General features: G+C 28.6%; 1 protein-coding gene across 8 annotated transcripts in view; it reads left to right on the forward strand.

Moving 5' to 3' along the window:
* The window catches only part of MESK2 (misexpression suppressor of KSR 2), a 35,505-nt gene extending 15,233 nt beyond the window's left edge, over nucleotides 1-20,272 (forward strand). For 6 of the 8 annotated variants that reach the window (XM_018504909.1, XM_018504912.1, XM_018504913.1 and 3 more), the window contains 7 exons: nucleotides 10,695-10,894; nucleotides 11,057-11,177; nucleotides 12,734-13,022; nucleotides 15,145-15,414; nucleotides 15,868-15,952; nucleotides 18,434-18,478; nucleotides 19,658-20,272. In XM_018504909.1, the coding sequence (XP_018360411.1) occupies nucleotides 10,695-10,894; nucleotides 11,057-11,177; nucleotides 12,734-13,022; nucleotides 15,145-15,414; nucleotides 15,868-15,952; nucleotides 18,434-18,478; nucleotides 19,658-19,803 (1,156 nt within the window). In that variant the 3' untranslated portion in view covers nucleotides 19,804-20,272. Of the gene's footprint in view, nucleotides 1-10,694; nucleotides 10,895-11,056; nucleotides 11,178-12,733; nucleotides 13,023-15,144; nucleotides 15,415-15,867; nucleotides 15,953-18,433; nucleotides 18,557-19,657 lie in introns of all 8 variants that reach the window. The other 2 variants (XR_001940013.1, XM_018504911.1) reach the window with 2 other exon arrangements.
* Nucleotides 20,273-23,645: the final 3,373 nt, after the last annotated feature.

The following is a 23,645-nucleotide window of genomic DNA, read 5'->3' on the forward strand; positions in this document are numbered from 1 at the left end:
TTACAGCGTGTTCTGCATTACGCTTGTGTTTGCGGTAAATAGAGATTTATTTGCTTGCCTTGGCTCACAACGGATCAGTATAGTGGAAGACAGTAAGTTGATCTTTATCATGAGGTTTCGTCTTACAACAGGCAATTGCAATCAGAAAAAAATCCATCTGCGTACTTCGGTCAATCGATCAATAAAAAGGGTAACGGAATATCAAATAGTGACATATCTAGGGCTATTTCATGACGTTATTCAGCTATACATTTAGTTGATTCGTCACTTTTAATAATATCGTCGTTATTTGTTATTTCTTAAAAATTTTACATAAAGATTTATTTTCAACTGTGCCAAGCAAATATATGTATAATTTTAAATTAATTAAATAATTATAAAAGTTTATTTTAATTGAATAAATATTGTTATACAATTTTTTAACTATGTTTAAAAAAACATTAGACAGAAAACAAACTTTTAGTGAATATAAAAAAAATTTACAATTTGCAAAAATTCTCATAATATTAAAAACTAGATAAATTAGTCACACATTTTTTAAACATAACCTTGATAACAAGTGTACAGAAACAATTCAACGATTCAAGTGATATGACGCACTAAGTTTATTCTTTATCGAAGAACTCTTTGCACTAGTGCACACGATGTAATGAACTGAAGTGAAACAATCCATTTGTTTTGTTTCAACTTATTGCATCAGCATGCATCAGTTCAGAGAGTTCATCGATAAAGAACAGACCTGACTACGTTCGATTTGGGCGATTGCGCGCGATAAGCTTTATTTTATCTTCCTTCCGCATGTAATAAGTTATAAAGATAGAATAAAGTTTACACGTGAAGGTCCAAACGCAGTCATACTTTCAATAAGAAGAAAAATAACTGACCATTATATGTATAATGCAGAAGTAAGTAAAGTATAAAATGTTAAGAAAAGATGATAAAAAAACTAATAATTTAAAATTATAATAAATTATAACGAAAAAATCCAATTGTGTGTGCATATTGTTATATCAATTTCTTATATTACTTTAAAATTTATATTCAATTTCATTTTGCTAGCAGCTTTATATTTAATAAGTTATTGTATATTCTTCGATTCGTATTTTACGTTTGCTTCCATACGTCACGATTAATTTAAATATGACGGATTTTTTTTATGTTTAAATTCGTAAAACGTACGAACAAAATCCAACTTTCAGAGATATTTCATTGCTCTTTTTCCATTTGGGTGAGTGCTTTCAACGAGCCAGTCGAATATTCAACCATTCAACGTGAGCTATTCCTAGAAACCTGAAAGTAGGATTTCAGTTTAAACCAGGATCAGCCAGTCCTTTGTCCCGCGAATTCTGTAGATATATGGTACAACTTCTCAGTTCGAGATATCTGCTTTTGTTCGATTTTCTATGACAAAAGTATGACAAAAGTATAATTTTATAAAGTATGATTTACTCCTCCTATAGATTATTAATATTATTGAAATTTCCATAACTAATATGTATAATAATTTTTTTATATTATAAATAAAAAAATGATGTAAATCTTGCTCAAAGTCTCTAGCATGTTGAGTTTATCATTTACAAATTTTCGAAGACAGTAAAATCGCGTTTTTTGAGAAATTTCAATTTTAATTTTTCCTATTTTTCTTCATTTTTAATAAGAACATTTTTCACTTACAGATTCGGATTCAAAACATAAAAAATTATAAGAAAAGTTATAAGAAACTCCTACTTTGATAAGTTACTTGTTCAAAATTTTTTTTGTCCATCAATATAATATATACATAGCAAAAAGATGTTTCCATCGCTTTAAATTTTCTGCTAACTTAAAATTAATTTATAATACAATGTCTTATTTAACCATTATAATTCTGGTAACTTATAACATATAACATTATAATGTAAATCAAACTAACCAAGACTCCTTATAAATCAAAGAATTGGAAAGAATACGGGCGTTAGGAGTCAGGCGCAGAAGACGTCGCGCAAATAATACACTTATGAAGCTTGATGTTGGGCAGCTCACCATGACAGGATAACTTTTACTTTATATATGTTAGTTTGTGTTTGCTCTGAGGAAGGCTCAAAAATGAGCCGAAACATGTAAGCGCGTTTGTAGAATAAAGAAGTTTCAAGCTTCATAAGTGTATTATTTGCGCGATGTCTTCTGCGCCTGACTACTAACGCCCGTATTCTTTCCAATTTTTTGATTATAATACAATTTTTTATTTTGTACAAATAATAAGAAATACCTTTTTTAACTTTAATCCAATGAAATTTTGATTAAAAAATGATAAAACATATGTACTGTTTTTCGTAAAATTGATACATAATTTAATTAAATTTAATTATACATTCTAATCAGATGTGTATTTTATACATAATAGTGCATAATACTTTCCGAAAGTCATGACTTATTTATGATAAAACATAAAAAATGAGATCTTCGTATTTCATTGAATATTTTTTGTTTTATTATTTAAAATATATAATTAGATAATAATAAAAAAATTATTAGTAAACATTGTTATACATATATATATTTTGTTCAATACGAACTCATGCTCAATTACCATTACAACCAACGTATTAATATAGTAAACTATAATAACATAACATTTTTTTTATAAATTATTCATTAACTGCGCTACTTTGTTCGGTATACAAACTTTGTAAGAATACAATTTTTTTTATATTGTATAAAACAACATTTTGTAACATTTTGTACAAACGCAAGTGGCATCACTTAATGCATTCATATAATTATTGCTCGGCTGTATAGTTTACTGAAATAAATTTTTTTTTAAAGCATTCTAACTTACACACTATTATTATATTACTAATAATATTAATAATATTAATTACATTAATATACATATAAGGCATTATGCTTTAATTATACGATAGAGTAGGAAGAAGAACAGGGTCAGACTTAACTCTGGCCGGAAACAGTTGAGTGACGTGCCGGAGATACGGGAAACCTCTCATGCAGGCAAATTAACTGTACTTGAAAATTCAAACGGCATCTGATACTATTAATGGCGAATCTCTATGCCGTTGTGATAACTCGTTATATAAGCATTACTACTACTTTACTCTGCATGCATTATTATTACAGAACATGAAATAAAATTATCCAGTGACCTTTGTTAGAAATGAGAACTGAAGTTTTCTACATCTGTTTTTACCGAGAGAAAAGAGCGTTTTTATTAATTAAAATAAATTATAAAACATATACGAATGTAATGACAAAATTAATTAATAGTTACGCAATAACAACAGAGAGCGCATAGTTTCAAATAATTATAATTAAAATGTCAAGCGCTTTTATAAACTTCTAGAATATAAAAAAATTCCTTCTCTCACCAGTAAATATTTTAATAGTTTGATTTAATATTTATCGATTCTATCAAAGAATTTCTTTCAACGCACATTTTTACGCTTAAACTATTCATAAACTTAAGAGTAAACTTACAAATAACTGATTGTAATATAGAAAATATTTAAAAAATATAATTTTACTAATTGTAGGAACATACTTGTTATATATGTGGAAATGTGATAATGTATTTTTTTGTCTGCAAAGAATGATAAAATTGTAGAACCTTCTCATAAGTATAATAAAAGAATGTGATAAACTTTATGGCATATAAAGCAAAGTAGCCCATAAACACAAACATAATTCGTATTGCAGTTGTAAGTCGAGGGAAAAAGCAATATGAAAAGGAAGAATAGAATCCTGATTTTAAAAACAAAGAGCAAAACGTCACTGCTTTAAAAAAAATAGCAATACTTTCTGGTAGATAAGAACTGTAATGATTTACCATACAACAAGAAACCACCTATTTTTTTTCAACTCTTATTTGAAGTAAACGAAAAATACATTAAAAATATATATTAATTATTTAAATAAATAATAAATATTATGTAACCTTTAAACTGCCGGGAAAGCCACTTTTGTGGCTTTACACAAATTTCGATATTCTGCGCCATGTATATGTTACTTAAATAAAAAAAATTTCGGGAAAAGAAATCATTATTTTAACGAAAAAATGCCGGCAGCCTAAAGATTAATAAGAAGAAACTTTATTCGTATAATATTTAAGAAAATTAACATTCAAGGAAGATGAGTAAAATAAAATATGGAAAAAAGTTACCTATTTTTACACAAAATTTTTAATATCGTTAAATATAGCATTAAAAAGTTTAAAAAGTTTACATATTTTAATAATAATTAGCTCTTATAATAAAATATAATAGCATTTTTATTTTAAACATATATACACAAAGTAACTTTTTTGTTTCAAGAGTCTTAAACTATGTAATATTTCGCTATTAAATGTCGCGTTAAACAAAATCAACGTTTTGTTCCAAAATAACTAGGGGGAGAATATTATATTCCTCTCTCAAGTAAATATTTATTTATAATACTTACAGGTCTAAAATATAATAAAGTTTGCTAATCTTACACGTTGTTCACTTTTTGTAACATTTAAAACTTAATTTTAAAGAAAGTCGTCTCGTATACTTTTAAACTTAAATGTTTCTTCTAAACTAAATCATAGTATACTTTTAGTCGTAAGGCGAGCAGTTTGAAGAATTGATAAATAAATTCACACATACGGAAAAATATTATAAAGTACTAAGATTGTATAAAAGGCTCTCTTTTATTTGTGTTATTTAGTTTACATATCTGTCAACAGTTTTAACCTATTGTTATACTTTCAATCGTAATTTCTGCTTCTTCTTTTGATGTTTATATTTATATTCTTTAAGAATTATCTAGATTACATTTAACGCAGTATTGCCAGACGATTAAGCACAACTTTATTTTCATTCGCAAAATAACTTTCTGATTTTCAAGTGGTACATTGATTTAATCGGGCTGTCTAAAGAAATACAGAGGAGAACATCCAATTCCGTAAATGGAAAAACAAAGTTTCTTTGCAATGTTCGATGTTTATAAACCGACGAAATACGATGAGGAAGAATAGTACGTATTCATATTTTTAGTGTATTTTTATTTATGTAGGTATGCTAAAAAAATATACCTCGATCAAATTTTATATTTATCCGTCCATATATATATCCCTTATTATATTTAACAAACTCTATTTCGGCAGATTTTGTAATCAGCATTGTGTTTCTACTTACTATTCAAATATTTTTTTAAAGAACAATGTTCCTTCTGTCAAAGTATTCGATGTAGCCAAAAAATTAGCAAAAAACAATGGTTGATATTGAATAACGTTAAGATATCGTGATTTGTGATTATTTATCTCAAAGTAGAGCTTGACACAATTTGTATTCTATTCTTCTTTATCTTCTTCATAGATTTTCCAATTTATGGACTTTTGCATAGATTAAATTGAAACATAATGCTGATATCGGAAGGTTAATTAACGTATACATATAGAAACATAAGAAAATTTTCTATCATGGTAACGAATTGCTTATACATATTTTAAGCCTTATTATACTTACAATAATTCTTGTCGCAATTACAATTTTTGATGTGTTACGAATTAGGATCTAATATCTAATCGATAAGTAAAATACAAACTATTAATGCTTAAAAAATATATTGGCTATTTGAGTACATTTGTTTAACCTTTTCGGATTATTTAAAATAAAAGGAATTATAGATTTATATAGAAACATTTAATTTTTATTATTACTTCAATAATTTTAGACTTTCTATATATTTCTGTTTTATACTTCGTTTATTCTGAAATGTTATATTACGCACCGAACGCATTGTTTTAAAGTAAAATCGACTTTATGGAAACTACCATAATATCGTTCATCATTCCAATAATTGGAAATCAATTCAAATCGAAATCTCTGTGAATAGAAAGCTCCGAAGAGCTTTCTAATCGATTTCATGGTGCATTTGTGATGACATGTTCGCTTTTATCGATCACCAACGCTAGTCATTGCGACGCCGTCTGCGAAACGCGTCGTAAATCCGTAGAAGCAATTTCTTTTACTTTATAACTATTCGTGGAAACAAGCAAATATCCTTTCACTGTTATTTTACACTTCCTATTACAAAGTAAAATAGAAAATAAAAGATAAACATAATTTCTTTTCATTCATTATATTGTCTTAACAAAAAGTTATATAAAATATTAGACAAATATATTGTTAACTTACAGAATATCTTAATTATGTTGTTACTGATATATATATACATATATATATACAATATCTTATGATGATTAATATTAGTAATTATATAATTAAAATATCTTGTAATTTACAAATATATTTATATAATTGAATTATTCTTTCTCAGATACGATTTCATTCGCAACTTAGATTAAAATATTAAATAGACAACTTACACTTTTTATTTCAACAACAAGATTACACGCTTGCGATTTTTTATGAAATGTTATTATTTAATCATATTCATTTTTATTTAAGATGTTGTAACTGTAATTAAAGATTAAGGATATTTTTTATATAGTAAAGGCAAGAATTTGTTGACAATTTAACGAATTGTTATAGTTATGGTCTTTTCATTTATTTAACATTGTATAGTTGTGCTTTTATTTATAATTTACCTTTGTAACATTGAAAATGACCCGATCGGAGTCGAAACGTTTGTTAACTTTATGACTCTAATTTAATTAAATTAAATTTGTTTGTTTAAATATTGGTTCTATGCCCTTTTTAATTGTCATATTTTTTTACACATACGGAACCTTATAATTACTTATTATATTTATATAACTTTTCGTTTAACATTATATATGATTAAGACATAATACAATAAATAAAAGAAAATTATGTTTTTCTTCTATTTTACTTGTTGATATATGTATGTACATATATATATATAAACATTTTTTTAAGATCTTCTTATAATTGTTTTCCTTCTTCACTCTTATAATATAAATAAATTAAAACTAAATCTTGGCATTTTTGGAGTGTAAGCTGATGTTATGATAAATTACCGTAACGCAATAGTGACTCAGAAAATAATTTAACTACGGCATCAGTTCAAGTGCCATTGTACGAAAACACGCGCGTTCAATCTATCTTATAGGCAGCGATTAACTAAGGAATTTAATAACGCGCGCGAATGTTGTGGCGGGTCGCGCATGTTCAGGTCGGCACGTGGAAAAGCGACGCGTAAAAACGCACCTCCTACACTTTGGGTAAATGACGTAATATATTATACGCCGCGCTTACGCTGATTATATAGAACAAAGGAATTTCGGTTAATAGGAAACAGCGAACTTTTAACAACTCAAGGATGTAAAAGAGTGCATCCCTTGTGGGATCAGCAATATTTACGATGACGTTTTTCTTAAAAAATTACCTGTCTTCCTAACATACGTACGTGCGCATGACCGTGTGAAAAGGTCAAACGAGGTTCCTGACATTTTACATTCGTCCTACTGAAATTGGGTTGGCGCCATGAATCCTCTGGGACCGAAATAGGTCTTTCAAGCATTAAGCGAATTCACGACTAATTGGACGTCAATGTAACTCTTCAGGCGATTAAAGTGGTTGCTGCTATTGTACGTTTAGAATAATATAGGGATATTGCTTATCTCGAACTAAACATTTACGAACGAAATTCGTACGAACTTTAAGCTGACAGCCACAACGTTGCATATAATTTATATTTTATTGATTATTGATATATTAGTAAAAATCTATTTACCATCAAGAGAATTTTGAATCAATAATTAAAATTCTTTTAAACAATGGATATCCATTGAAACTCATATTCTCAGAAATAAAAAATAAGTTGTCAAAAAAATTTAAACAATGGAATGACCAGTGTAACACACCTAAAAATAAGATAACGGATAATAAAGGAGATAAAATCAATCACAGATTTTTTACAATCCTCTTTATACCATTTTTATCAGAAAAAATCAAAAAATTTTTTGAAAAAGACTCCTTAATACGAATGACATATAGGGGGATTAATAATCTTAGAGAGTTCATCAGTGGTCATAAAGATATTCGTTCCAAGCTACCTCATACAGATGTTGTATATAAAATTATTTGTCGAGATTGTGAAGCATCATATGTGGGCCAAACAGGTAGATGTTTGAAGACACGCATAAATGAACATAGAAATCACATAAATTGGAACACTTCACAGCATTCCGTAATAACAGAACACAGAATTAGTCATCAGCATGATTTTGATTGGGAAAATGTAAAGATATTAGACGAGGAAAGGGTGCTCAATAAAAGATTGATTTCGGAAATGATTCATATAAAGCAACAGAAACAGAGGTCGAATTTACAGAATGATATGTATTCTTTAGACCCACTATATTTAGATTTGTTTGCGGAAACGTGACGTTGTTTTCTCTCCTTTGTTCTTATTTTTATTTTTATTTTTATTTTTATTTCAATAACTACGTGACTTTATTACTTTGACTATCATTTCATTTCTAACTGTCGATACCACAAGACCTTTACGTCTAATTGCAAGAAACGCTTACATGTAAGTTAATAAAATTAAAATTCAGATTAATTATTTTAATAATTTTCTAATTGTGTGTGTGTGTTCGTTTTTTTATTTGAATGACTACATAGTAAATCTGATAATTGATGAGCGATGTGATTCTACTTTTTGACGCAACGTATTTGATTCCGTTTTTATTTTATGTAAATTTTTATATTATTATTGTATGAGTTAATATATTTGATAATCTTTTGGCTATTCTTTACATTGTTAATTTGGCATTTGGATAAAGAAGAACGCTAAATTGTCGGGAACCACCAGTTTGGAATTTGAATTAATTATGTAATTTAGATTTATATTTTATATTAATAAGGATCCAAATTGAAGGATTGAAACGTTTATATTTGATTCGTTTTGTTACATTCACACGAGAATAAAATGTTTTCTGTACATCCGAACAACAGATGGTAGGCTGTGATGGGCTTTTTTATTTTTTACTGATAGATTCTTTCGAGCCTCATTTTATATATATTTGATTATTAATATATTATCATAACAAATATATATATTGTATTATTGAATTATATTATAAAATATTCACATTATTAAAATACTTCTTTTATTAAATAATAAAATAATATAATAAGAACACCATAAAATGTTCATTCTTGAATAATTTTGGAGAGATATTAACTTAAGCAATTATTGTTTTTTTTTATTACACTTAATTAAGCAATATTTGAAAAAAATCATCATAAAAATATATATAATATGGTACGCAAGAGATGAAGCAAATTTTTCGAACAAATCGTTTTAACTAAATTTCAATATCATATCACGGTGTTGAGATTAGCTGATAATTATTATCTACTAACCACTATAATAGTTGTAGATCATATACTGAAACATTTGTCAAGATGGTAATTCAAGCGTGTAATGTATAATTTAATGGACGTTAATGTTATGAATTCTGTATTATAAAGGTCATTATTTTAAAGCCTACTGTTACCGCCAATTTAAAAATAAATTGTATGTATAGCAAGATAATTTCAACTCGCGCTTAAATCTTTTGAACAGAGATTACTTTTTAATTAGCTTGCCGGCCGAATAAAATGCTTCCTCTAATTTTCCGAGCTGCCGAATCAGAAATAATTAACTTGAATCCGACAAATTCGATTGTCATGATAATCTGTAATAATAAAAATTCGTGACGTATGAGTATTAATAAAATGGCTAAAAGCACTTTTGTAAAATCTCTTCATCTTTACTTTAACCAACTGGGCGTGGCATATAGATCAATACGATAAAAAAAGTCGCTTAATATCTAGACTAACAAATGGTTTTGAGTATTGCACGAGAAAAAGAATCCTGCATAGTGTTCCGCGAAATAACTGTGCCATCGTTTTCAAGAATTACAGTCGACGTGATTTAAATAGCAATCGAGCATTCAAAACGAAATGAAAAATTGACGAACTTTTTATACTTTATATATTTCACACGATATATTTTTTATCTTTTTTTGTGAATATATTTTTTGTAAATCTTGTATTTCAAACAAAATTAATATTTTTTTATATCGTTTTATTACGAAATTATTAAATATATATCAAAAAATTAATCTATTTTTAATAAATATAACAAGAATCTTTTGAAATATTTTTCTCTGTATAAGTTAAGTATAAACATTATTATAAGAAAAACATTATTATAAGAAGATTAATATGAGAAACATATCAGTTACTTCAACGCATAATTTTTGGCATCAGAACAAATGATATATCTATATATCTTTTGTAAATCCTTTCATCCACAAAATTAAAAGCACCGGGTATTAGTTTCAAGAGACTCAATTACTTACGCCAGGAATTAACCAAAAAAATACTATATATTTTACTTTGTTCCTGTTATCTTTTTTTACAACAACGTACTTATAAATAATATTGTGTATTGCGATCTGTTATAAAGAACAATGAAAATATTCTGAACAATAATTTGAATAGACAATATCTGTATGTTATAAGTCATAGAAAAATAGTTACTTGTTTACAACTATGTTTCACTGACGAACATCCCATAAATACATTTATAACATGTTAAAAAAAAAATGCACTTCTCATATTTTGTAAAATTCGAATCATAGTATAATCTATTGATTTATACGTTTATTGAAATTATTATTACAATTTAATGATTTAATAGAAAATCTCTTCATCTTTTTGGTCACAAAGTTAATAATTAACTCATATTTTCATGCGCAGCACGATGCCGTCCGATAGCATGGATGACATCGAGCTAAAAAACATTCAGTTGCAATTTCCGGCACTGCGATATCTCTCCAGAGATGACAGCTCTGTACGGGAAGAAAGGGTGGAGACCGACAAGGGAAGTTTGCTGGTAGCGGTGCAAGGAAATCGAGCGAAACCAGCTATCCTTACTTATCACGATCTAGGCCTTAACTGTAAGTAATTTATATCTAAAACGTTTTAAATGTAAAACTATATAATATTTTAATTTAATTAGTTACTCGTGTTATGAAAATTTTTAATTAATTATTTCTACTCTTATAAAAGATATAGAGCATATATTATAGTATGATTTCTAATACAAATTATTTTTATAGACATCTCGAGCTTCCAGGCGTTCTTTAATTACATCGATATGCGTGTTCTACTCGAAAACTTTTGCGTATATCATGTAAACGCACCCGGACAAGAGGAAGGCTCACCGACACTACCCGAAGAGTGAGTCGACATTATAAATAGTGAATAAGAGAAAAATATAGTTAATAATTAATTTTTTTAAATAAAGCATTGGCACTTTTGACTGTGTTAAGATTTGTTAAAGTATTAGTTCTCTTTATCATACTAAAGTTCGAAGTTGTGAAAGAACAAATTAATTAGTAGTTAATGAGTTAAATAAATAGATATTTCTGAGCTTCAATTATTTATATAGATATATATACATATATATATATGTACATGTATGTGTATACGTGTTATATACATATATATATACATGTTTTATTTCTCAGTACATCAAGTCAATTTGCATAAATCAGCGACCTAATTAGTTTTCAATCACAATTTCTATTTAATATATTCCAATGATAGCTTGGGTTTGTTTTCTGTGACTGAACTAGCGTACACTTTTGGAATTTAAAGTGAGATAGATATACGTTTGATATTTGTCGAACGCGAAAGACCGAGTTCAAGTGCAGTCTAGTGCAAAAACAGAAAACAGAGCACTTTATTTTGTTTATAAATCTACAAAATTTTGCGATTCAATAAAAACCGTACTCTTCGGCATATGAACGCTTATATATTACTTTATTGTAATATTGCAACTTATGCATTTGTAAGGATTCAAGCTTATCGATTGTTACATAATTCTTCTCTTTCTATGTCTAATCTGTTATTTTAGAGATACAAAATCGGTAAAATTAAAACATGCACATTTTTACAAATAATAATAAAATTTTTTTCTAACGTCATTGTTATGTTTGTACAAGTAAATGAAAATATTAAACGTACTAATATGTAAAATAAGATCATAGAGCCATTTAGAGAAATAAAATTAAGTTTTATTATAAAGGTTAAAATTTAAACTACAGCAAATAAATAATTATTCTGTAATGTCAATTGAAGGGTCGTAAATCTTAAATAGCTTAATGTTGGATTAGAAAATTATTTTAATACTTTTAAAACTTGAACGGTATTTTCTATGAAAAAGTTAAACGTTTCGCGGATTATCTTCGTGTCTACATTCATTAGCGAACTGTAATGTTTATAAAACGTTAGAATGCTAATGTTTTATAAGTAATGCAGTTTGTTTAATCAAAACGAGGAGCATCCTTATACTTAGGCTGCTTTTTGCATCCTGATAAAGTGAACTGCAATATTCACAAAACGTTGGTATTCTAACAATGGAGTTAAACACGAACATTATTCGCAAAATACATAACTTTTTTATAGAAAAATGTCTTTTTGTTATAATTAATTATGAAAATCTTAAACATTAAGTCTTATATTAAAGAAATATTTCGGAGTCTCTCTCTCTCTCTCTCTCTCTCTCTCTCTTAATTAAATATCAAGTTAAAGAATAATTTAAACTGCAATGCAGATTTGCATGCGAAAGTTCTATCAATTTGTTTTGTTCGCGTGCCAAATCTTCTAAAGACCGTATAAACTTTGATAAATACTAATATATCGGTTGTCGATTCTCTTACCGTTTATATTATAGTCATATAATATTTATTTGTTTCATAAAACCATGATAATTAATTTATAATATGTTTCAGTTTTACTTATCCGTCCATGGAAGAGCTGGCCGAACAGCTGCTCTTCGTTCTTGGCCACTTTGGCATAAAATCTGTAATTGGTTTCGGAGTCGGGGCTGGTGCCAATATACTGGCAAGATTTGCACTCGCCCATCCGGAGAAAGTAAATGCACTGTGCCTGATAAACTGCGTATCCACGCAGGCAGGATGGATCGAGTGGGGTTATCAAAAGTTGAATGTACGCCACCTGAGATCGCAGGGTATGACCCAGGGTGTTCTTGACTATTTGATGTGGCATCATTTTGGCAGGGTAAATACACAAACAACGTTCTAAATTTAAATTTGTAAATAAGATATATGACTCAGCGTGTATTAGATAATAGTCGTGTCTAAAACGTAAAAATATGATTTGGAAAGATATTACACTATTGTTATAACAGAGAGAAAATTAACAAAGGGAGTAGATAATTTTTTAATAAATTAATTATAATTTGTCATCGAGAAAATTTAATTTATTATCATTAAATGTATTCACATTTATAACTACGATTTCTGCAATATTTTCATATAGATACGCAATCATGAATAAAGATATAGATATGATTTTGTATTGAAATTTACATTATAATTTAATCTATTACATATACATTCATATACATATATCACTATAAAAGATTTTTTCACATTAACTCTTCAGCGTCACATTATATGTTTTGTAACGGGGACAACATATAATATTAATAAAAAAGATGAAGCATATAAAGTAAGAGACTGAAGAATTTTAAACATATGAATAATAAAATTATTTTATTTTCTAGATAATTAATATAATAAAATTTTTTGCAAAAGTTATGCAAATGTTATGAATTAAATTATAAAGTAAGCTTTAATCTATATAATTATTAGCACATCACTTTATTTAGAATAAAAAGTAATTAAATTATTTAATTATCCTGATAATGCAAACACCATCTATCTGTCCTCTAACGTCTTTTATGGGAGGTAATCGTATTCTGAACAAGATTAGGTATGCTCTGTGAAGCTAATAAACTGCGGGCTTACATGAGGCGCAAAATAATGTCAACCGAGTTAGCGCTCATGCGCGAACGCAAGATGAATTATCGACGACGAAGTTTAATCTTTCAAAGGTTCGTTAGAACATCTCCATGGAAACTAGGGATTACACTGACAGTTTGCTTTATTATACAACGTAAAGATTATTGCGTTCGTCAAAGACGACCTCTAACCTTTGAAGAAACAAGTATAAAAGTAACAGCAAATATCGATAAAAAAAAATAATGTTCATAACTTACGTACGTAGTAAGAAGATATTTTATTCATGCTTGAATCTTTCATAAAAGTTTTTCATAATTTTTGACAAAAAAGATAATTGAATTATAATGTAGAATAAAATTTACTCATGACATTGATATTAATATGCACAGAAATAAAATGCGCTTTATTTTAAGTATATTATGTTATGTAAATTATTCTTTTTACAATATACGTACCATATCTTTAATATATCACTTCTTTATTTTTGTTGAGGAACGATATAACATAAAGAGATTAAAAAATTATGTATAACACGATACATAATTAAAAGTTGATTAAAAATTAATGAAATAATATATAAATCGACACAATATGTATGTACATACACATTGTGCTAATATTTGAGTCAGTATGAGATTTTCAACATTGTTATTTGGAAAAACTAGAAAATATAATTTTTAAACCAAGCTAAAAGAATGTCATCGCTATTTCCTAGTTTTATATAGTTTCGTTGTTTTTCTTTCCATTTGATATTTAATAGGATTTATGGATGATTTGATTGTCAACGCGTTACGAAGAAATCAGATTGTAAACGTACGATGAGTTTGTTGAGCTTCGAAATTGTTTGATCGACAGATATAATAACCAAGATAGAAGCATAGATTATTTTTGATGATAAAGTCGCGTGCAACTTGCATATGTTTTTCTTATTAGCGTAACAAACTTTACATTTTGAGTATTGTAACAAATTTATGATGTAATTTATTTTATAGAAGCAATATTTAAAATTTATATTGCCCGATGTAAATCATATAAATAATCATTCATACAACAGTAAGAAGTAATAATACTAATAATTATTACAATACAGTAGTATATAAAGAAATCCGTCTTTTCAAGAAATAAACTAGTATTTTTGTAGAGAATTTTTTATTATGATTAGAAGGATAATTATTTGTAATAAATACTATTAACTGCTGCTTTTAGAAAAAGATTACATTGAAATTAAAAAACCATTTTCTACTAAATGTTTACTGGTTATATAATTTTATAAATAACAAGATAAATTCAAAGATATGAAATAATTTTGAAATTAATCTGTAATATGTAGCGATGTAGCATATATATTAAAATTAAATTGATTTAATTTTATGCAGGGGACCGAAGAACGGAATCACGATCTGGTTCAAGTATACAAGAACTATTTTGAGCGTCGTGTGAATCCAACGAATCTTGCATTATTTATCGACAGTTATGTTCGTCGCACGGATTTGAACATAACAAGGGAACTGGACCCAACGCGCAAGAAGGAAGGATTGACGCTTAGTGTGCCGGTGATGAACATCACGGGTGCTTTAAGTCCTCATGTTGACGATACCGTAACGTTAAATGGACGTTTGGATCCGACAAACAGTTCTTGGATGAAAGTAAGTTTTTTGATTACGTAGTTTTATGAAGCGCGTAATATTAAAATAATCAATATCTTACAATATCTTATATCTTACAAGGTATTATTAGAAATCAGAAAAGAGAAAGAGAGAGAAAAAAGAAAATTTAATAAAATTATGAATAAATAATTATTTTTCTTTAAAAATGAAAGGCCAAATTCTAACCATATATTCTAAATATATTTTCTAAGAAATTAAATTACATTAAATTGTGTTTATATATAGTTGCTTATACAATTAGTGCTTAATATAATATATATTACAATGATATCAACCGTCCAATGAAACAAACGTCTCCCTCTTTCTTATTAAATACAGATATAATATATTGTGGAATTATGATTGTATATCTCAAAATTTAATAATAAGCGAGACTTTCTATGTCAGAATAAACTTATTTCAAAAAGTGATCAGTTATGTTGGTTCTTCTAGATATCGGATTGCGGTATGGTATTGGAAGAACAACCGGGTAAAGTAAGCGAGGCATTCCGATTATTTCTTCAAGGCGAAGGATACGGTAAGTGAGCGTTTCGTGAACCACGTTTCAGAAATTAATCACCATATTACGCAATCAACAATTTTCATTAATCTTTACTGGTAACAAGTAAACGCGCACGCGTCGTCGAATTTCATAAAAGGGTATCTCGTGATCGCTTGCAAGCGGAAGTGTACGATGTCAGTAATTACTGCCAATCATCTAAAATAATTATGTCAGAATGACGATGCTTCGTTAGAAATAAACGTAGAAAATCTATTTTTTTGTAATTAATAACATGCATCTAATAAGGAGCAAAAGAAAAAATTGCGCTCAATCTGTTCGTCAGGTGATTGTAAATAATTATGTGCAAGAAAAAGAATAACTTCAAAGGCTTTGCAAGTGATCACATCATTTTTCGCAGGACTAGATGTCGAAATAAAAGAGCGAGAAATTTTGATTGCGGTCATGTATAGCATTAAGTTCACTTTACCGACTGCTACACCCTGTTACGATTAAAGTTTGGCCTATTGCAAAAAATACTTTACGTATATAAATATACTTCGAATGAATATGTCCTTAGCCGACTATACTTCTTTTAATGATAGATATTATACGTAGATTACGTCAGATATAATATATATATATATATATTATGATTTTTTTATTTTATTATTATATTTAAACGATAAAATCATGCTTACAGATTACTCAAGTTGTTCGAAAATATTAGAAAAAATTCATTGCAATATCTAACAGTATGTTTACTCTAAGTAAATATATATTAAATCGAGATACACTGTGTAAGATAGCTGCTGTTATAAGTTAAGGGTTTAGAATTTTGAAGTATCAAATTTTCTTTGTTCAATAATATTTTGCGCACATATTCCATATGTCATGGAGTGTACCTTTCTACTAAAAATCTATTGTGCTTACATATATATTTATGAAAACATTAGAAACATATATTTACACATAATTTAATAATTAAATAATGTTCCTTTTAATTAAACCTGATTTATTATTTTATTTATGTTTAGCTTTATAATCACAAAAACTAATCACAAAACACTATGCTTTCTCACAAATCGATACAAAATAGAATATGTAGACTTGATTATATAATTTCACATAATGACTTCTGTATCAGGAACTTCGCTCTTTAGTTTGATCCTCTTTACTAATTACTACAATAATTACGGAATTATAATAATTTATATAACAAACAACTGCGAATGACAGTCAAATTGCTGAGAATAAAGAATCTGTTATTTCTATCATCGTCGTTAACTGTTGTTGCAATTGTGGTTATTATACAAATATTTCCATGTTGTACAAGTGGCGCAAAATACTTAAACGTAATTGAATTCGGGTGTAACAGGGTTAATAATGTGTGTTTTCAATTATCACGACAATGCTAATTAAATGTACTACGACAAACTTGACAAATAAACTGCTTTACCTCTGTGTTAATTAATAGTGAAAGCTACCTGATTACACCGAGGTTCAAATACGTGTTCGAACATGTACCTCTATGATCGTTAAAAAGCCACTGGCTCGACTGATAAATAAAAAGTGACTTTAAAAAAAGATTGCATTGAATTCGTCTGTGAATTTTGCCATCACACTAATATTTTGAGCTATATTAGAGAAAAAGAAAAAGAGACAAAATAAGAAAAAAAGTATTATACATGTTCATCGACTTGCGCCTTTATTTCCCACGCGTCTCGGATCGATCGAGTGGTACGTATATATTACAACAATTTCAGCTGAACAGTAGCATAATTAGTTCCGGCTTATTTGCTGTTTCCTTTTTTCCGATAATTCCAAATGCTACGATCTGCGTTGAAGACGATATGCTTGTAATATAAGATATAGTATTATAGAATTAAATCTAATAAGCATTCAATTTGTGTGTCTATTGTCTAAAAATGACTTAAATTTAAACTCAGACTCAATAGTTATTCTTATTTTAAAATGATGCATATTAATTTACGAGAGATTAGAAAAATCGACGATGTAATTTTTCGAATGCCTAAAAATTGATTGTAAGAAGAAAGTATATTAATTTATTATTTAGGTGAATTATTTACGCGTTGGTAATTAAAGTTAGTTATCCACTTCATTCGATATCGATTTATGAACCTGAATTAAAAGACAATAGACATATTAAGATGATTTCTTTTTTAAGTGACATAGTTGACAGGTTTCGTTTTATCTTTGTTATTGATTGAATTGTAAGAAAGATACAATAACGTTTGTGTCGACTATGTCTCCTAAAAGGAAAGCAGCCTAAATTAACCTTTGCTGTATTACAACAACCACAGTATTGCAGCAATACTTTGAGCAAATCAATTGTTGCACTATTATTTTGCTATATTCCACTCGTAATTATTAAAAACAATTGGCCTATCAATGTTTCGCACGAAAAATGCTTTAAAAATAGCAGTTGCGAATTCAGTGCGCCTTATAGCAATATTCCGTTCATGATTTTTAAGGAGTGTTCGTTTTTATACGTTTTAGTGGTGAGATCCCCGCGGAAGCCCGTGAAGCCGACAACACCCGAAGGTAATTGTAATTAGGAATTGAAGGCCGCAAGGAGAGTCGAGCGCGCAGTTGGTCAATTAGGCCACGTCTATATGTTATGTAAGTCGGAATTCAAACTTTTTTCGGAGGTATGAAAGGTACTAACAAAGAATTATATGTCCTGGACCCCGAAGATTCTCAAAATAGATTAACTTTAATTAATTATTCTAATAATTGTCCTAATACCGTATCAATCTTGTCTATGCTGATGATAACAAGAAATGATGAAAATTTCTAATCGAACTCGTATCAAACTTTTCTACATATATCAGTGTAGATATATCGTTATTTTATTTCTATATACTTATTTTACATCTGTAACATTCCTTCTCTATACTTATTTTATTTCACGAACATTCATAAATTTTATAATGGCAAAAGTGCGACTATATACTATATATAAAGAATTTCAGAGGAACAAATGTTATGACAGACAATGAGTATTATCACATGCCCGGTGAAATATTTTATGATAAATTGGTTTTACCGATTGAGTTCTTCTGTTCCATAGTTCTGTGTAATCAATAGCAAGGTACTATCTTGCGATATTAACAGAAACCGACCTGTTGCGCTACACTCTGATACAGGTGATCCAAATTGAAGTATTCATTTTACATAAATAAAAGAAAAATTAACTCATTTTGCAACAACACACACTCATGTCTGGATACCTATCGTGGAACAAGTCGGAATGGAGTTTCGATTGGAATTATTCCGTTTTCCCTAGAAAAAAAAAAAAAACAATAGAAATGTAGGGAATAGTTGAATACCTAATTCCGGTCGGAATCCATTCCGACTTACTCCATAATATATACCCTGAACATTTTTTTTGCAAAATTGTTTTTCGGAAAAAAAAAACAATTAAAAGACATAACAAAATCTCGCACTTGGGCAATATAGAATAGTAAACAGTCCTTGTCAATCCACAACGTCTCGCTATACGCACACAACATTCCACCAACAATACACCTTTAAGTTTCTTTTTACTTTGCATGTGCGCTTTCTTTTATTTATATCCTTCGTTCAGTCATTTTCTACGTTTGCGTAACAAAATTCAAATAAACGAATATTGTAATAATATGCGCGTTACAGCCTCTTCGGGCGAGGTAAAATTAACGGAACGAAATCGAAGGTACTATCTTCCGGTATTTTCGTTTACAGTGGCCCCGCTGTCGCCGTTAAAAATGGCCGATTACAGACTGGCTTCATTGGAAGGACTAAATCACGTTTGCAGCAAGAAGATCGACTGGCCTACCGCGACCATACACATCACGGAGAATCCGATATCAGAGGCAGTCGTCTGTTAAATGTTAACCGCCGAATTCTACCACCACTCTCAATTTTCGTTACGTAATCAAACGAGCATAATCGAACGGTGAAGCGATTCAATAATTTAGAAAGGTTTCGTCGGGCAACGATCCTTCGCGGCACTAATTGTTGATTCCTTTCCGAAGCTTTTTCATCGGCACCACATTTACTTTAATCGCGATTTGCGCTGAATCGACCACACGCGTTCGAAATAAATGTTTAATTCTAAATGACTATGAAGTTAAGAGCTTTAAAGATAGAATTTACTACTAACAGATATCAGATCTTTTATCGATATTCTACTTGCTCGACATGCAATGTTGTTAGGAACAGTATTAAGGATAAATGAGAGAACAATATGTTACTGCTGCGTTATTGGATATACATATATAAATAATAAATTTTAATTTTTTCTTTCTAAACGGTTCAATGAATGGTGCAAAGCGTCTTTTAAGAATTCATTCTTTATCGCAAAAATAAATTTCTTTAATTTTTTAAATTTCTTTTCGTACTAAAATATGTTTATGGTTATTATTTAACATTTATTTTAATGAAAAGATTGTATTTTTTAATTTCGCAAATATCTTGTAAATATTTTAAGATTGTCACTTAACTTTTGAATATCCAACAGTTTGATATACAACTTTATATGTACGTAAGTATATGTTAATATATTAACAGTCATAATTATGACTTCACAAATAAGTGACACACAATAATAATACGTTTTACTAAAAATGAAAGAGTGATTTCCTTCGACATCGTGTAATATACGAAGAGAATATATGAGATCATGAGAGCTAATTTCAGAAAAAAACACTAATTGCTGTATAGGCAATTGATAATATTGAAAAATTACAATAAATCACGCGTAAGACTAAAATGTATAATAGCAAAATGTAAAATGGCACAAAAGGATGTCTTTGTTACGATGTTCTCATCATGCGTAAGAGTTTAAAACCGTATGGTAAGTACATCGTAGTGAAAGAAATCTTCTTTCCTAAAAACTAAAAGTAAATCATTTTGTAAAGAATTAATAAAAATCTTTAACTAATTGCAAAAACTTTTTATGAAATGATATCAAATAAATTCCGTTTTTGATATTCCGTATAAATTCTATATTTGCCATAGTATATACAATTGAAAATATTTTAAAATCATTAAATATTTCACTGATAGAAACATATCTTCTTTCTATATGTTGATACAGTCTATTTATAGAAGACAATCTTGTTTTATATACATAATGAAAATTGTGATAGAATCTTATTTTTCAGTTAGATTTTGCAATGTCAAAAGTTTTATTTAAATATGCCATTACGATTTTTTCAGTTTTTCACTTACAAGAATTTATAAAGAATCAGATAGTAAATCTCGAGCAAACATATAATCTTACTTTTTATATTTACAATATCTCTTTTCGTTATTTTACATAAATTGATTAATTTACGATTTTAAAATAAAATGGTAATAAATATGTATTAAATCGATGAGATAACTATAATGTTGATAATATTGTATGGATATTTTCGATGAATTAGTCTACATCTTTTAAAATTTAAAAATTATTTGCAACTTTGCAACAATCTCATCACAAAAGACGATAGCTTCGAAATTCAATATCCCCATTGCAAGTCCTTGAAGAAGGATATTTCTATGATAACCAACAATTTCTGTCCCTTTAAACAAGATAAGAATTTGTTTATTGCGCTGACGCACCGTTTGCATCCTTTCTTTAATTAATAACAAAAGAGACTGCCTGTATGAGGAAGAAATAAACGCATGCGAACGAATGCATATATGTACGAATACAGAACGAGAGAAAAATACGTAATTAGTCGTTACAAAAAATAGGGAATACAACAAACGTCAGTTTCAGTATCTCTGTGTGGTTTTACGAGGCTCGTTCAAGCCTCTAGCGTGATATGATAAGATGTGCCTGCTATAAGATGTGTAGATTTTCGAAGTTAAATCGCCTTTAATTTTTTACATATATGATTCAAATAAGTCCCCCGAAATTCCCTATTTTTCGCGCGTCTTCTCTCGAAGCGTTGTATTCATAAACTTATTTGATTGATTTAAAAAAGATATACGTTTATATATCATATAAAGGTATATTTTTTTTTAATTAATCTTAATAGTTCAATATATGGACACACATACACACACATAATGCAACTAAATTAATCGAATATATGCAACCTATTCTACCTCCGGGTCTCAATTATGATTCAAATAAAGAAGAATAAATAATACAAAATTTGATAACAATAAAGCTGCGTTCGGATTTTCAGAAATTTCAATCGAGTGCCCTAGTGTGCCATTCTACCTTTATCGATTATTAGACGTAAAATAAGAATAAAATGACACGTTCGAACACTCGGATGAAATTTCCGAACACAGTCTAACAAAATCAATTTTCACATGTAACGTTACTTCAAATAGATCTCTTTTGAAAAGAAAATTTGATAATTTGAACGATTCACAGATTTCTCTGATTTCACGGCAGGTAAGAATGATAAAATGATATGTGAGAATGACGAAGGAAGTCGAAATAGCGGACATCTCGTGGGACAGAAGGTTTAACCTTTTCATGTGTAAAAGAAAGTTTATAAAAATATGTAAAATAAGTTACACACGCGTTTAGATTATCGCAAATTAAGGCAACGATAGTCGAAAGCTTAGGAGAGCATTAGGATTGTGGGAATAAATTATGAGACAATTGAAGGAACACACGCATTAAACGTTGCTAACGCGAATGCTATATGAATATACATATAATGTAACTTTTAAGGACTACCGATGCTCCGCCGTTAATCCCTTCGTTTCCAGATAGAATTTCTTTATGGACATGGCAATTATTGGCATGAATTATCTGGACGCTCAAGACAACGAATTACGTTAAACTCATCGACGAATTGCTGAATTTATAATTAGACATATCGGTCAAGCAATACGAGATATCATTAAATTGTTCGTCGACTGATAAATCTTAATCGAAATATTCGCTCATGTTACTCGTGAGACGCATATCAGTATGGTAAATTTTTAAACATTTTTTAACAATGAAAAATTCTGTCAAATTTATATCTACATTTTAATTAATGCATCAATGTTATTTGAAAGAAGATGCGGTAATGCCGCTGGTTTCGAAGGGTTTAAAAGAATCATTCAGTACGCGCGATCGAGAGCAAATCGATTTTCAGTACCCACTTCTACCTCGTGAGAAGATAACACGATTTTCCTTTGTCGCACGACGCGCAAAGTTCGTTCTCGAATTTTCCAAGCGGTATCACGAACAGATTGCAGCGAGGTATATTATTCACTCAATATAAACGAGATATAGTACAGGGAATAAGCGAAATAAACTTAGCCAGAGCTTGATTACATGTATAGATATATATATATAAATATATTATACAAGTTAAATGACACGTGCGCACCGAATATATATGCATCTTGTTATTTATAATAAACGAATACAAAGAAAATAAATAATCGTTTAATTCCTCCCTTGTAATACGTCTATTTCAACACATAGCATTTTATATCAATAACAAAACATATCAAAATTAAATCAGAAAATTATAGATTTTTCAAATTTTAAAATTATTCGAATCTCTTACAAAACTTTTTATACATTTTAAGATAAGATTATATTATATAATTAACGTATTTGAAAGCGTTTACTTTATTTGTGCAATATTTGTTTAAATATTTTACTTTAGACCATTTATGCCCAATTTCTTCACCTCTAGATAACTTTATCCAAGAGATATCTCATCGAATACAATGGAGATATCTCCTGGATAAGGTTATCCGCAACTTATCTAAAAGTGAA

This window comes from Trachymyrmex cornetzi, unplaced genomic scaffold (assembly GCF_001594075.2).
Source record: "Trachymyrmex cornetzi isolate Tcor2-1 unplaced genomic scaffold, Tcor1.1 scaffold188, whole genome shotgun sequence".
In the NCBI taxonomy this organism is placed as follows: Eukaryota; Metazoa; Arthropoda; class Insecta; order Hymenoptera; family Formicidae; genus Trachymyrmex; species Trachymyrmex cornetzi.